Source organism: Macrobrachium rosenbergii, chromosome 39 (assembly GCF_040412425.1).
Source record: "Macrobrachium rosenbergii isolate ZJJX-2024 chromosome 39, ASM4041242v1, whole genome shotgun sequence".
In the NCBI taxonomy this organism is placed as follows: Eukaryota; Metazoa; Arthropoda; class Malacostraca; order Decapoda; family Palaemonidae; genus Macrobrachium; species Macrobrachium rosenbergii.
Window position 1 is genome coordinate 6,075,289 of NC_089779.1, and position 17,456 is coordinate 6,092,744.

The 17,456-nt window shown below is 37.8% G+C and overlaps 1 protein-coding gene across 3 annotated transcripts in view; it reads right to left on the minus strand.

The window, feature by feature from the left end:
• lin-28 (protein lin-28 homolog) overlaps positions 1–17,456 on the minus strand; it is a 123,117-nt gene that overhangs the window by 96,380 nt on the left and 9,281 nt on the right. Inside the window, exons 1-2 of one of the 3 annotated variants that reach the window (XM_067082361.1) lie at positions 5,355–5,501; positions 851–2,159 (exon numbers count right to left, since the gene is read on the minus strand). The exons of 1 other annotated variant lie outside the window; for it this stretch is intronic. In XM_067082361.1, coding sequence (XP_066938462.1) covers positions 851–890 — 40 coding nt within the window. In that variant the 5' untranslated portion in view covers positions 891–2,159; positions 5,355–5,501. Of the gene's footprint in view, positions 1–850; positions 2,160–5,354; positions 5,502–6,040; positions 6,162–17,456 lie in introns of those variants that run through there. One more of the 3 variants, XM_067082362.1, reaches the window with a different exon arrangement.

Below are 17,456 nucleotides of genomic sequence, written 5' to 3' on the forward strand. Positions count from 1 at the left end.
TAAATAATACTAGTATTAGCAATACAAGTAAAAGTAGGCGTGACAAAGAGCGCTAAGATGTACTAATATTATACAGAACATTATTGGTAAGATCTATTAGCAGTTAACACGAGCGAAAATCAGAATAAAAACTGTATTATAACTGGCAAGCAAAATCCTACTATTGAATTAAAATGGCAAGTAACATATTATTCTACACAAGGCAAAAAAAAATTATATATATATATTATATATAACCGTACAACAAAAAAAATCAATGAAACTATCAACATTCAAGGATAGCATACATAACAAAATCAACAACTTAACAATGACGAAAACAATAACATTATAATAATGCCAATAACAAAAATGACAACCAAATTATACAGTATACAAATGCAACACAACTCACTGTAGAATTATGATATAAAATCAGGTAAAATATAAACACTCAAGAATAGTACTCATAATAAAATCAATATTGACAACAACATCAACTTAATCATAAGATACCCATAATTTTTATTTAATAAAAAAAAAGTAACAAATTAACAATAATAATAATAACCTTACATTGAGAACAAAAGTATCAAATTAACAGCAATGTTAGCACTACCGGAATAATAATAATAATAATAATAATAATAATAATAATAATAATAACCTTACATTGAGAACAAAAGTATCAAATTAACAGCAATGTAAGCACTACCATAATAATAATAATAATAATAATAATAATAATAATAATAATAATAATAATAATAATAATAATCTTACATTGAGAACAAAAGTATCAAATTAACAGCAATGTAAGCACTACCGTAATAATAATAAATAATAACAACAACAACCTTCATAACCTTACCCTGATCATGTTGTGAAGATCTGCTGGGGGACACCCGCATGACACCCAGGGCAAGTGGCCGAGCAGGAGTCACAAGGCAAAGAAGACCAATCTTCGACCAACCTCACTCCAGGAACTAAGTGCGATCTACGGTTTAAGAGGAACATGGAACTCCTTCCTCTTCCTATCCAGGCGCTGACCGGATCTTCCAGGGCTCTTGAACTGGAGTGAGTTTCCTGGGGGGAGAGCACCAGGGATACTCTGGGTATCCGAGCGGGTATCACTCTAGTATGTGCCAGCAATACCCAGTGCCTTGGATGGCACAGGTTCCTCTGGCTTTTCCAAACGCCTTCTGGGATTGTTGGGTCACCTGACTTTCCGTGTGCCCTCGACACCTTATGGTACACTGCTAATCGATTTTCTGTTTTTCCTTTTAGATCTTTCGATATGCAAGAGTCACACGAGACATGAATAGCATCAGCGATGAAGAACAGACCATAGAGAACTTTCCGATTCCCTTTCAGAGGTCCTAAACATACCCTCTCGGCCTTACAGAAATGACCAGGTTTCCGCAGGAACCTTTCACCGAGCACAAGAGATTTTCCCTTTCCTTTCTTCGAGGAACTTCTTAGGAGAGACAGGGGCCATTTCCTTTCACAAGCCCGAAGAGGCGGATTTGAATATTTCTGGTGTCTCCTGACACACCTAGGTCTAGGAGTCCAGCTCACTCCAACCACAAACTTTTCCCAGAAGGAGGAGGAGGAGGAGGAGTCTTTGCTCTCAGAGGCCACAGACAGCTTCTCTCTGCTTCCTCCATCGTGACTCTTCGCCGCTTTTTTCTTTTTCCTCTTCTTCTTCTTCTCATTTGTCCTCCAAGCATTCAGAAACATCCTACACCAATGAGGAGAACTCGTCACTTTTTGACAGGCATGACCTTACTACACAGAGTCGGGGTGCAGAGCAACCGTCTCTCAAATTTCATTTTACAATAACTTCACACAGTTTCAGTCTTGCCTTTGTATCTTGAGAGAGTACACTTCGGGCCTATACTTTCACGGCTCTGCTCATTTTCTAAGAAAGTCTGGGAAACCTAAGAAAATCTGTATGACTTTCCACAATGTTAACACTCAGTTTGTACGAACATTGCTTCCATGCACAGAACTTAACCTCCTCAAAACGCGGGAAAACTCAAGAAAACACACGTGACATTTTTTTCCACAAAATGGCAACACTCAAATATATTCAAGTTTTTGACTCCCATGTTCTGACCTAAATTCCACGTCTTACCCATCACGAACAACATATTTCTGTCACAGTTTTTGCACTGCACCTTGAAAGAAGGCGGACAGAGAAAACGTCAGTTTTAGTAACATTTTTCAAACTGACAAAATTGTCAAACTATGTCAAAACATTACCAGCTTTATAAATAAAATTTTCACAGTTGACATGATTGTGAAACTGTCAAGACATTATCAGATTTAATGAAAATTTCCAAACTGACATAGTTGTGACACTATGTCACTGTTCTGACATTACATGTTCATTAAAAAACTCAAGAAAGACAGAGTTAAAATATGCTTATTCAGTGTTGTATCAATAACTTAGAATCTGATCAGAAGAGAAATTGTAGCCGTCAACATAATTGCTTTGGAAATGATTGATACACTCACATATCAAAGATCTGAGCTAGTGCATTACAAATCTGGCTAACAGGTACCCCCCCCCTCAATTAAATACACTGAAGATTTGTAATCCTTGAATTTCTAAATTACATAATTTTTTGCCCTCATATAAGACGTTGATAATTATGGCCGTACTTAGAATTAGTTATCGCATATATTGCAATAAGAATCATAATTATTACTATAATTAGTCATTATAAAGCACCATCCTTGATAATCCTTGAAAACCATCAGTGATTACAGCTTCTTGGAGGCAAAGAAAATTACTGTGAAAGAGAAAAGAATAGAGGAAAAATAACAGTTGTTAATTTCTTCCAATTCCTGCTTCAATTATTCTAGTCTGAAATACATAAAAATTATGACAGAGTTTCTGTGACCTCTGTTAACGCTTCACATGCTCCAATTACTACTACTGCTGCTATTACTACTACTACTACTACTACTACTACTACTACTACTGCTACTGCTACTACAACAAAAAAGGAAAATGGTAAAAAATATAATGGAAAAATTATTAAAGTTCTTGTTACGATAAAATTGAAAAAGACAGAAAATCGCACATACTAATCCACTATATATTTATAAATAAAAATATATATATATATATATATATATATATATATATATATATATATATATATATATATATATATATAACTACAATTACCCTCTGACATTAAACACTATTCTATCAAAGCCATTACTGACATTCTGACATGACATTGTAATAATGCTGCTTTATATAATCGTCTTAAATATCATCTTAACGTTTTATTTTATGTAGCGTTTAAAACGCATGTAATAATAATAATAATAATAATAATAATAATAATAATAATAATAATAATAATAACAGTTACTATTATTATTTACCAAATGCTTTCGAAGTTTACATCAGCTGTGGCTGGCCACGATCTCAATCATAATATAAATATAAATATATATATATATATATATATATATATATATATATATATATATATATATATATATATATGTACATGTATATATATATATATATATATATATATATATATATATATATATATATATATATATATATATATAACATAACAACAGCAATGGAATAGAATGTAATCAATTCACCTTCTTTACCAATAAAAACGAACAATTAATCTATACCTCTGGAAAGGGAGTTTAATCACTGGTGTTAAGGATTAGTGAAGGTGATCAGTGGTGGTCATGATGCTATAATTTCCAGACTGACAATGAGAGTACTGATCAGCAGTTACTGACAGTATAGCTATCCTCTTTGAGTTCCAGTTATTTCATGACATTCATGATCTTGCAGAATAACTGACCGCAACAAAATGTAAACGATAAATATACGAAATAAGAAATAAGCATAAATAAAACCATGCTTATTTATAGATGAATAAATAAAAAAAAAAAAATAAATATGAAAAAATTAAGAAGGAAAGAAAGCATCTTCGAGTCAAAAAAAATAAGATAAAAAATACAGTAACTGCTAAGAAAATAGAAAGCGAGAAAAGAAAGTGGAAATACATTTAATAAACATAAATCAAAGATCAAAATATATAACGCAAAAAATAATCATCCAAACAAAAAATACAAGACTACATATCTATGAGAGCCCGTAAAAGTGGTTGATAATTTTAATCATAACTATAGTTATGACTTCAAAAATAATGTAATAAGCTTCAAAGAATATGACCATTGTATTCTTTAGTCTACGCAATTTTTGTCTAACACTTAATTACTGCAATCTGAGCTTATTGGTGATATGCCTTCTGCAATGATAAATTCTTTATACCTATATCATACACTTAAAACAGAATTGAATATTAGCAATTTTGGAAATTCCACATATACATATATATATATATATATATATATATATATATATATATATATATATATATATATATAGCATATAATTTCAATCATTTTTGTGTATACATATATGTATGTATATATATATACAGTATGTATATATATGTATATACTGTATACACACACACACATATATATATAATATATACACATACATACATATAGGCCTATATATATATATATAATATATATATATATACTTATTACCAGAAAATTATATTGCTCGTTAAAAATAATAATGCCATTTTTAACTGCACCAAAAAAAATTATTTTTAAAATCTCAGTTTCAAAATCTAAGGACTACATAAATCTAGAATAATCTTCCTACCCTTGAAAAACATAACAAATAGTTTTTTTTATCCATTTTCAATCACACCTGATATAAATTATGGCTACCATTTATACTCAATAAATATACACTAAAACGTCCATTCATCTTATCTGTTTTAAACTTTAGAAAAACTCGGAATACCTGCAATGCAAATGTGAGACGCAGTAATGGAAAAAAAATTATAATAAAAAAAAGTTATGGCAAACAACCCACGCCCAAAACTAGTTTTCTTTAGAACACAACACCAACACCATCATCAATATGTCTGCAGCGAGTTTTTTTTTTTAATTTGTTTTTCTTTCATTTGCCTTCAAGAACGATCTATGACATCACTTCCTTTTCCAAGGAACATCCCGAACTATTCACGGAAAGGTCAAGAAAAAACCACCAGAGAGAGAAAGAGAGAGAGAGAGAAGGAGTGAGTGAGTGAGAGAAAAAGACAGTCATTCCTTTGAAGGGGAAAATAAAAAAAACAGGCTTCAAAACTGCGGCCTCCTCTCGGTATTATAGTAGTCAGTCCCTTCCCTCCACCGCCTTCTTGAGGAGCGAAGGCGGCCACTGGTTGGCATCCCAGGAGACGCCAAGACGTCCCGATATTTTTCACCTTCTCGAATCGCGGCGGCCCCCCGGGACTCACTTCGCTTCCCCAACGGCCTCCGAGGCCTTCGAGTGGTACACGGGAGACCGGCACCCGTGAGGCGGTGCCGTCCAGCACCCTTCACCACCACAATCAGCGAAAGCACTGGTGCTTCCCGCTAGAAGCATCCTGTCTCGAGGCCTACGACAACGGCGACTGCTGCTGCTGCTGCTGCTGCTGCCTTCGGCTCCTGCTGCACTTGGCTCCTTCTGCTACTGCGTCGCGGGGAATCGGAAGGAGCCGCGCATGCCTGAGGCCTTGGAGAAGGACCTGCGTGATGCGGCCAATCAATAATGACATCGTCGCGCGGCCACGAATAAGTCTACGGTCGTCGCTCTCCTCCTCCTCCTCCTCCCCCCCTCCTCCCCCTCCTCCGCCCAGTGTCCCCTGCAGTCTACTTCTTCCAGAGTGCTCCCCCACGTGGTCCCATCTGTTGCGTGTGCTCCTCCACCGCCTTCAGCCAGCGTGAGTGCCTCTCCTTCTTCACCGTGAAGGCCAGCCATCATCATCATCATCATCATCCAACTCCTCTCTCTCCTTTCCACCCCCCGAATAAAATCGCAACTTCGAAGCCCAACGACCTGCACACGACCTACAAAGTTGATTCTCCGCAAATGATCGCGCTCTCTCTCCTTCGCAGGACCCCATGCATGCTGTTACAGGATTCAATAAGATGACCAGCTTACCCTCTGCCATGCTAGGCCGCCAGGATTCCCTGCACCCCTATGGGTCTTGCCCGCCAAATCTCAACTCACAACACCAACAATACTTCTCACCTCATACGCCGCTGTTCTCGTACTAATCCAGCATCTTTGCTCCGATACATTCAAGGATGCTCCTCGTAGCACGATATACAATAATCTCGAAAGTTTGGCCATCATTTGACGCGCTCATATTCGTACGTTGCTTGAAAAACCTTCATTGGTAAGCTTCTTAACTATCTGAAAGCGGTACTGTATTGTTAAAACTGCTGTCAAACGCAAGAGTAAACAGAGATTTAATGACGAATAAGTAAAATTTTCCTCACAACGAATGTCAAAGACCTTACGCCACGCCTAACATTACCCCGTCGCGCAAAACTGAGCTCTATCGGCCTGTAACATAAGGTCTGTATGTCAACTCACAAAGCCCGGCCCCTTTTTCCTACGGCTCTCATCCTGAACTTACACAAAGTTTTCAGACCTGTGCACTTACGCCGGCCATGAGTAGAAGAATGACAAACATTCCAAACCAATGCTTCATCCTCGGCCAAATATAGATGTACGCGCCAGTAATCAAAATGGAACCGTACTCAGTTGCGTTGGAAATATTCCGCCTAAAATTCAGAGCTCCTGCAACCGCCGCCCGGGTCCTGAAGAGGCTCACTGCCAGACACCGCCATTTCACAGGCACCAGCCAATGGGACGTCTTGCATACGAAAGAACAGCCTTGCATTGGCCAATTGCAAAGGAAGGAGATCAATTGCGAGCACGAATCTCCACCAGTGGCAATGTTGCAAGGCGACTGTACCCTCGACAAGCCGCCAGAAAGGGGTGGTTGCAAGCTTCTGAATACGACAGAGCATGGTGGTGGCCGCCATATCTCTGCAATGCGTGCATAGAGGCTTGCAATCTCCCATCGAGAGCAATGGAGAACGACCATTCTCGCAAGGAACAGTCATTTCAAATTTCTAGGGACAGTGTCAAAAAGATGCTATTCGAAATGCGCTTACTGAGACCGACAAGAATATTAGCCCTAGTTTTGAACAGTGATTTTAATGTACGCCAAAGTCTTTCTTTTATTTATAAATAGTTAATATCAACCATCACTGCTTGATGAAATACTTTTCCTTAAAATAACTAAAATTCAGTCACTTACAAAGATTTGCAATGTGTTCTTTAAGTTTAACTGAAAGAATCACCATTAAAAACGAACGAAAGAAAATATTTCCAGAAATACGCAAGTAACAGAGAACGAAGACCCATAGACTCTTATGAATGAAGATTTTATTATATGGAGAGAGAGAGAGAGAGAGAGAGAAAGAGAGAGAGAGAGAGAGAGAGAGAGAGAGAGAGAGAGAGAGAGAGAGAGAGAGAGAGAATAATCTTGTCATGAATGGTTTCACCTCAGTGAGGTGAGGGATCCCTAACTGGTTGAAGCCTTGCCGTTTTTTGAAAACCATGATGAAAGTATATCGCAATAATCGACTAACAACCAGGTACATAATCATCGATAACGTCCACTGAGGCAGACTGAATTTTTAATACGATGCGCAAATGTCCCTGCAGTTCCTCGCCCAGTTCGGTGATCGAACACGGGTCTCCTTGTCAGTGAGACGAACGAGAGTTGATCACAAATTTGGGAGGTAATTGAGGTTTACAACTGACATTGATTCGGTTGACAAGGAGAGTAAATAATTCAATTTCGCCACATGACTTTTGACATTTTTTTTAAGAGGTGACACTCAATATCCTTCGGGTCTGGGCTACAAAGAAGCGCATTCAGCTACACGCCTCAGTGACCCCTGAACCTCAGGGAAGTGAAAATCCCCCGAACACTGCCTTGAGAACGCACCCACAACGCCCTGAAAAATAAAACCCAAATTCGGAAGGAAGCGGAAACATGTCCGCTGGCAAGTTATTCCCCCTCCTCCTCCTCCTCCTCCTCCTCCCTCTATTTCGTCCGCTTTTATTGCTCCCCCTTCCTTCTTCAGGAACATAAAGTCATCGGAAAGTGTCGGAAACCCACGTAGGCGGCCTCGTTCCCCACCCTGTGTCTCCATTCACGGGATTTCTCTCTCTCTGCTCTTCGAGGCGCTGTCGAAGTGCTTGCTAGCATTCCACCTAGAGCGAATTCCTAGAATGAGAGAGAGAGAGAGAGAGAGAGAGAGAGAGAGAGAGAGAGCAAACTGGCCTCAGGACCTACCGCCTTCCCCCTGAACAAAAAGAAATAACATAAAAATAAAAAAGGCGCCCTCTTCATTAACAAGGCTATACGCGCGTTGTTCAGTCGACCTTTCGTTACCAAATGGCACGCAATTCTTAATATTATTATTCAGAAGATGAACCCTGTTTAAAACTCTTTTATTGCCATTAGCAGATAAAAGCACTTGATGATGCTTCCTCGGAGATTTACTATATTTTACTGTTTTTATATGACTATCGTTAATAATATTATTAATATTATTGCTTGACAGACCTCTGATACGCATTGCTATGCGCGCATAATATACGCAGTGCTTCATCGACGGAGACAAGTATTCATCAAGTTAACTTTTTTTAACTAATGATTTTCGTCAACAAAATATTTTCCGCGTTTCACTTCAATTTTCTAGACAATGAAATTGAACGGAAACTGTACCTCTCGTATACCGATACATAATTCTTCAGCCACAGACTATACGGCCGCTATCTCTCTCTCATTCTCTCTCCCCCTCGCCAGTGTATTCATTCAATAATTATTCTCACTTCCTCTTCCTCTTATTGCCAAAAATTTTTGTGGGACCAGTCATCGCAGTACCCTCCCTCCCTCCCTCCCTCAAACTAACCACAGGCGGACGATGAAACCCCACCTGCCCAACTCCTCCACCTCCTCCCCCTGGAGGATCTCCCCCCCCCCTTCAACCTAATCCCCTCCCCGTTCTCAGTAACCCCCGTTAATCCCAGCGATGTCTTCTGTGCATTCCTGTTGCCGCTGAAAATCTCCCTTAGTGATCGGAGGAGGAGGACTTATGCCGATGAAATGCCAGCTAAAATCTCCCTCCTTGGGAAGGGGGGGGCCAGACCCTCCCGTCATAGAAGTAAGGGGACGCCCCTCCCTTCTCACCGGAAGGAGGGAGGGAGGAAGGCCCCTTCCGTCCTGGTGGGGAAGGGAGCATCTCTCATACCAAATTGTCAGAGGAATCAATGATACTCTCAGCCTCATTTCAATAAATATCGAAGGAATTTTTGAGTTTGCTTTGAAAAGATCAAAATTCAGATGAATGTGACCTGTAACAGACTGTGTGAATGTTGTCAGTCTGAAAGCAGATTGCAGAATGGATTAGAATAAATCATAATTATTGTTTGCGAAGTCGATCGATATCTTACTTTTAGTTATATGGCCACCAATGATATCTCCACTCGCCTACCTCTCAGTATATCGGGAACCGTTTTCCACTGAATGCCTTGGAATCAGAAAGGAAATAAAAGAGGGAATGCTCCCAAAGATTAATACGGAAAGAAGAGAGGAACTCGTTACTTACAATACGTCAAAGCTTGTGGGTCCGTTGTGAAAAATAAAATAAAAGCTGTTTTTCATTTTCACACAGTCTTTTAGACTCAGGGGGGCAGGACCACCAGCTTCTACGTATTATAAGTGATGCCTTCCTCTTGTCCTTCCGGATCAAACTTTGGGAACATTTCTTCTTTTACTTCCTCTTTTAATTCCAAGGCATTCAGTGGAAGGCGTATCCCACTATATAAATAGAAGCAAGATCTTGGTCGATTCGCTAGTGATAAAAATGTTTTTTCTATTCTGTTCCGCGATCGGCTTTCAGACTGACAACATTCACGCAGTCTGTAATAGTTCACGTTCATCTGAAAAACTGCAAGTTACAAATAAATTCGTAAATAATTCATTCCACAATTCAGCTGTACTTTTATAAGCGTTTCCCACTGAAGACCTTGAAACCTGAATGATATGTAGGAGTAATTTAAATATTTCTTCACGCCAGGATTCGAACCTATAGATAGCTTACGAAAAAAGTCAGCTATAAGGTTAAGATCCGAGTATTTTTGGTACTGAAAAAAATTAACCAAAAGAAATAAATTTTCTGGAAACTTAAGTGCATAATTATACGTGGGTACAGTAGGCCCACGGTCTAAAAACTAGACCGTGACTAGGCCTATGAATTATGGACTGACCTATAGAATAATGAAGGGAAATCTTGTATTACACGGTCATCTTAACATTATTCCATGTAGTGCAGATGAAAGGGACTTTCAGAAATATACATTCATACATATACGTACATATATAATTTATATGTATATATATTATATTTATATATATATATATATATATATATATATATATATATATATATATATATATATATATATATAATATATATATAAAAACACCATTGGGGAAATGTGTCAGGTTAGTGGATTGCGCAAGGAGGCCCAAACGCTTCAAGGACTTGAAAGGCATTTGTGAAATGCTCAAGGCGTATTCCGCACCTGAGCAAACGAAGAATTCAGAAAAGTTGAAACAAACATGCAGCACTCAATACCCATTCTTAACAACAGATGCACATGAACATATACAGTTAAAGTCTCTCTCTCTCTCTCTCTCTCTCTCTCTCTCTCTCTCTCGTCCTTGTACGTATATCTTTTACGGTGGCGTCAATGAACGTGGAGCTGAGAGTACCGAACAGCAGCTGCCTGAGCCGTCAGATGTCCTCGTCACTCTTCAGGAGGCAAAATGGGGAGTGGGGGTGTCAGACACCACGCACACAAAAACAAACACTACATAAAACCAAGCAATATGCGGACCCGGTAGAATCACTTTGACAGTCACGTGATCAGAGTTATAGGATTCGTTTCCGTAGCAGAATATTTTTAATCAGGAGAGGCGTTTGAATATATACGTATATATATACACACAATACATATATATATATACTCATATATATATATATATATATATATATATATATATATATGTGTGTGTGTGTGTGTGTGTGTGTGTGTGTATACATTATAATATAAGCATTAAACTGTTTCCACTGACCGGGTGGTTTAACGTGCTATTTTTTCGAGAAAAACAACATAATACTCACTGCCACAACATTATTTTGATGAACGTCGATGAAACCTCTCTGCTGAAAGCTTTCACAATTCGTTTTTCACAACGTTACCACCTTACATGCCTAAACCAAAAGTTCATCAACAGCACGTTAAACCACCCAACCTCAGCATCACTCAGGCTATCTTGAAAACACTCCATCTACCCAGCACTTCCCAGTTTTCCTATCCTGCGGCTTTCGCTAGTGTATGGAGAGTCTCTTCACTATCCCCAGTCAGCAATGTATGCTCTGTAAACATCAAGTATTCCTTCTCGATATCCCAGATCACACCATTCATATAGATATTAGCCAGCCTTGATGATATAATTAGCTATACTGGCTCAAACCCATGTTTATGCTCAACCTGTTTATATAACAATTCTCAAGCCTGCTTTGCTTTCATCTTAAAGTTTCGAATCGCAACAACAGCAAAAAGAAAATCATCTATACCATACATCCTCCGAAATGTTCTCTATCATTATCAGCTTTTTCTAGGGCCGTTTTTTGCACCCTACAACGTTTGCTATTCGCTTCAAACTTTTCAAGCGTTCGCTTCATAACAAACACTCTCATGCAGCCTCTCCCTTGTTTGAATCTCACACTGCTCTTCCCCTATCAAGTGTTCTGTTATTTGTTTTAATCTGAATGCAAATTCTACCATGCACCTTCCCTGGTGTACACAGCAATGTACTGCCCCTGTTATTCTTACAGTCTCCTCAGCTGCCTTTATATTTATAGAATAGCATAGAATATAGAATATAGGCAAAAGGCCAAGCACTTGGGCCTATGAGGTCATTCAGCGCTGAAAGGGAAATTGATAGTGAGAAGGTGTTAAAAGTGTGACAGGAGGAAAACCTCCCAGTTGCATTAGGAAACAATTTTTAGAGGGGATGGAAAGTCAAGTGGAAGAAAGAGAAACGGAGGTACAGTATTATAAGAAACAAGAGGGGTTGCAGCTTTGCCCTACGGGACGCCGCAAAGACCCTCAAGCAATGTGGTGCACTGGCGGCACTACTCCCACACGGGACCTTTATATATTTATGGCGTCAACAATTATTATTCCTCTCACTCAGTTTTCTGTAAGCCTTGCCTCCTCTAGACGTAACTTACGTTTGATATGTTTTCTAAATTTCTCACTTGTAATCTCATCAACCTTTCCATTTATCAGCTTTATAACTGCCCTCCTTTCATCCTCAACACAGTCACTTCCAGTTTATTACATTCACGCTAAGCCATTCCACTTGTGTCTCTCTCGTCTACCTTTGATCTACTCTCCACATTCAATGTGGTATAAGAAAAATGCCCAGTCATCGACCCAGGACTACAATCACTTTCAGGCAATATCTGTCTTTGCCACACTACGGAACAACTTTTTTTCCTCAAGCAGTTCCTCACCTTCCTATCTCCATTTCTATTATATGTATTCTCTCTTTCTCTCTCTCTTGAGGACCTTATCCATAAACGTAAACGCCTGTACAAGATCATTGCCTCCGTCATGCAACTGCATCTCAAATATTTTAACCTTTTTCACTAAACCTCTTATTTCCTCATCCTGTCACATATTGTTTTGATTCCCTTTTCTTACCTACCTGTGACCATAAACATCCCCTGCTGACTCTATGACACCACACGAAAATTCTGCATACATGACACAATACTCTTTTTTTTTTCTGCGTCTGTAGACCTTGCCCATTTGTCGTTCATTTTCTTCTTATCAGCTCTCCTCATCAGGTTCTAATGACAGCCACTCATCTTAATTACATATATGAACATGTTCACTGCATCAGCTCCGGCTCGAACTGCTAAGTGTTCATTGATCAAATAACGATCGGATGTGTCTCTAGTCATGCCTGTTCTCACCCTTATAACCATCGACGTGATAGTCCATCTTTGAACTGACACGCATTTTTCTCTTTTTACTGTCAACTTTTTCTCCCTCTACACTCACTCTTCCCCATACGATGCTCGAGTTAATATACACGCACACTATATATATATATATATATATATATATATATATATATATATATATATATATATATATATATATATATATACATATACATGTATATATATGTATGTATGTGTAAATATATGTGTCTGTATTTCTCAATAATTTCTGTTAATTCTTCCTATGTGAACACAATATTCTTTGGAAGTCATTGGCCTCCGTGGGCTCGTTCCATATGAATTCGGTTCATTTTCTAAATAATAATAATAATAGTAATAATAATAATAATAATAATAATCATACTTTTATCACTATTCCGACAAAGCAAATATTTATCACGCGGTGTCCGAGTAATCTGAATTGAAATCTAGTTAATTACTAATATTGACGGAAAAGTTTGCTGATGATTCCTCTGTGTCGTCATCTCCCATACCCTCAGAATTTCGACTGAAACAGCACTGACATTGCATAGCGAACATATGATTTGTTACAACAAATTTTAGAGTCAAAATAAACTAAACGCTTTCACAAAGATGGCGCTAAACTTTTTAGTGGAGAAGATAATTCTTTTACAGATGAGAATAAGCCCCCTCCCTCCCCTTCCTCCCCTTTTCATATAAGCAATTTATAATGACCCCTGAAATAGACCATATATATATATATATATATATATATATATATATATATATATATATATAATATATATATATATATATATATATATATATATATATATATATATATATATATATATATATATATAAAGCACTGCTTCTCTGACGATATTCTAATTTCGGAAGGATTCATTTTCATTTTCAAAGACGGTGAGGAAGCTGGCCCTTCATTTAATCTCCTAATTTGCATATCACTGACATTTTTGTACCGTAGAAATTAGGATAAATTGCCTTTCCGGTCATGAGAATAGTTTATAGCTGTTTTATGTCAGTCGTTGCTCAGCAGACCGTGTTGTTATATTATTTTTTTGCTCGTTTTGTGTACGCTCTGCTTGTAAATAAAATTACTCTCTTATAATGTAAATGTAGGTGTTTGCAGTTATGACAAAGGGCGAGGGAATAGAATAATTTGTTGCTTTACGTAATTTTCACCTTCACTGACTAATTCATTAACATTCATGAACAAGTGATGTATTTGATATAATAATATCACACGTAAGATGCAGTTTAAATATATATATATCTATATATGACGATTATAATCACTTTTGTACGTGATTCATTTATCGCACATTACCACAGGTGAAAAATAAGAGACGGGGTGTAGGTCCTAAACCGGTTTCGACTTTATTTGCAAGCCTTCGTCAATATATATATATATATATATATATATATATATAATTTATATATATATATATAATTTTTTTTTTTTGTACATTAACATTGCCAACATTGTGGATTTCTTCACGAATGACATTTAATTATTCGTTTTCCGACGGTGAAACTTACACAGAAAAAAAAGTTAATTATGTTCGACGACAAAGGAAAGTCGTCTATATAGGCCTGTGTTCCAACGGATCTGGGCAGCTTTGAGGAGGAGGAGGGCATTTTCTCTACCCTGGGCAAGGCAGGAAAGCCTCAAGAGAGGCTGAGTTCGTTGCCCTGGACTTGGTCCTATAGCTACGATCCTAGGAGCAGGAAAGTAGATTGCTTCCTTGAGGTTAAGAAGCCTATTAGAGGTAGCTGCTAGGCAAGCCTTCAAATACTCTTGAAGGCTGTCGGTGAAGAATCCAAGCCTTTAGTATATCGGTGCTGTAAAGGTGGGCGAAGTTTTATACATGTATTTATTTATTTATTTACCTATTTTTATGCGAGACTGACAGAGACTCGATATTAAGACACTGAGAGACTTTTTACTGAGATACTGAAAGAGAAAATAGGCCTATTTAATACCGACGAAACTTTTCAAATCTTGAAGCGGTTCAAGATTTTCATGTCCCGTAGCTCGTAGCATCTTATATATAGACTGTCGTTATCGGAAATGCAGGTGAAAGGATTTGGTCGTCCCGCGAAACCTTAATTCATCCGGCTGATTTTATATCTATCTATCTACCTATCTATCGATATATAACATATATATATACATATATATTATAAATATATATATATATATATATATATATATATAGAGAGAGAGAGAGAGAGAGAGAGAGAGCGTAATATCTACTAAAGAGGACTTTCAAATCTCGAAGTGCATCGCAAATGTCGCCACTTAGATTTTTCTCAAGCTGGCAGCAGTTTGAGAGAGAGAGAGAGAGAGAGAGAGAGAGAGAGAGAGAGAGAGAGAGAATCGCACACAACTGAGGTGCTGGGCGAGAGATGAGTATATCAGTTGCCAACCGATGATCTCAAGTTGATATTCTGGTCTCGGATCGCTATTTCCGTCGATACTCAAAAAATAAAAAACAAGCCAAGAGAAGACGGAAAACCGACGTTGCAATTTCGACCCCTCAAAAAGAATCACGCTCCTCCATAAGTAAAAGATTCAAATATTCAGTGGGGAAAAATAATTCAGTTTCCGTCCGCGCAAAATACACTAGCCGGCACCTCCCTCCCTATACCTCGTATATGCAGATGGACCGAGCGAAAAGCAACGACCCACCAACCAAAGACCAGCCCACCACCTCACGAGCTTGTAAACCAATATACCCCCCCTCCCCCCCACAGGAGGCATCAAGCAAATCGCGCCCTTGAGCAGGGGTTCCCTAGGGGCCAAACTGCCGCGGTGGGATCCGCGGAGGGAGGAAAAATAATCCGCGACTCTCCCCAATCGTCGAAAATTGCGCCTTTTGGGAAAATGGCTCGCAATCGCTCGGAGCAAACGAGCCAGTTTCTGTTGGCCACCGACTTTTCTTCAATTTCGTACCCAACACGACACAAACAGGAAGAGGATTGTTTGGAACGTAGGGTTCTTAGTTATTGGGATGAAATTTAGGTCAGGCATGAGAGAGAGAGAGAGAGAGAGAGAGAGAGAGAGAGAGAGAGAGAGAGAGATTTATAGTACGGAAAATCATTGAAGAAATTTCCTCAAGACGTTCGTTCTGTCACAAAATTAGTTTCATGATTCATGTTCGCGCATCGTAACACTCCAGTGAGCTCAAATATGTAGAAGGTATCATTTAAAATCCTAATATAAATTGCATGTCCACACATCTGGAAAAAATCAGCGCTAAAATTCACTGAGATACAACCAATTATGACTTTCGAGTTTAAAGGTGTTGACTGGAAAACGTCTCTGAAAATATTTGGCAATCCAAAAATTGGGGGAATTAATATGCGCGTGGTCGTTGTACTCCCGGAATCTAGAAAATTACATTATTAGGAAAAAATCAAGAGAATATAGAAAATAAATCACATTATTGTTAGGAAAAATCACGAGAATCTAAAAATAAATCACATTACTGTTAGGAAAAAAATCACGACAAAAAAAATAAAAGCAGCATTTTTATCAGGAAAATTTCCACATTTTCGCCAGAGAAAGGGCCACGGAAAACAAAGTAACTTTTCCTTTAAACTTGCGACAAAGTAATAAATTAAGGAATATTTTAGGAGTTCCTAATATAGGTATTCCTTGTGAGCACTATATAGCATCGCAGTCTATAGCCTATTAAGTGTTTATATGACTGCGAAAAGTCAGTTTCTGAAAACTCTGTCAAAGCTACGGGTAAAACAAGACATGATAAACTATGTAATATACTGACAGACCTTGCTAAACTATCAAAGCGATACAATGCGATACAATGCGGTGGAGAATTAGAAGGGGAACGTGTTTACAAGTTCTAAATGAACTCGAGGCCGCAGCTCAAGTCTGGTAGAATTAGATTCCGTTCATCAGATTCCCCACTGCTATGTATTGGAGGTCCCACTGACCGCTTCACTTCATTTCCTTATATTTTCGTATAATATTTTACTGAAAGTCTTGAAAGCCCAGGAAAATAATTTTCTATGTAATAACAACATTCTGCATATATTTTTAATATTTCTGTAGAATATGATCGTTGATTTATTTGTGAACTGGTAACGGCATCTCTAATCGATGTATTGCGATAATAATAGGTGTAATATACATATAGTGAAGGATTAATGAATAATATTATTAAATACTATTAGGAAGTTAGACGGTAAAGAAGCCATGTATTAATGTGCAATGAAATAAAAAAAATCGCTACGGTTTGCAAAAAAATAATGATAATGATCACGTTAGTAATAAGAAAATATATACGACAGTAAGCAAGCTATGCACTAATTGCAACATCCTTTGTAAAGAAATAAAAAAAATCGCTACAGTTTGCAAAACAAAACTGATACTGATCATGTTAGTAATAAGA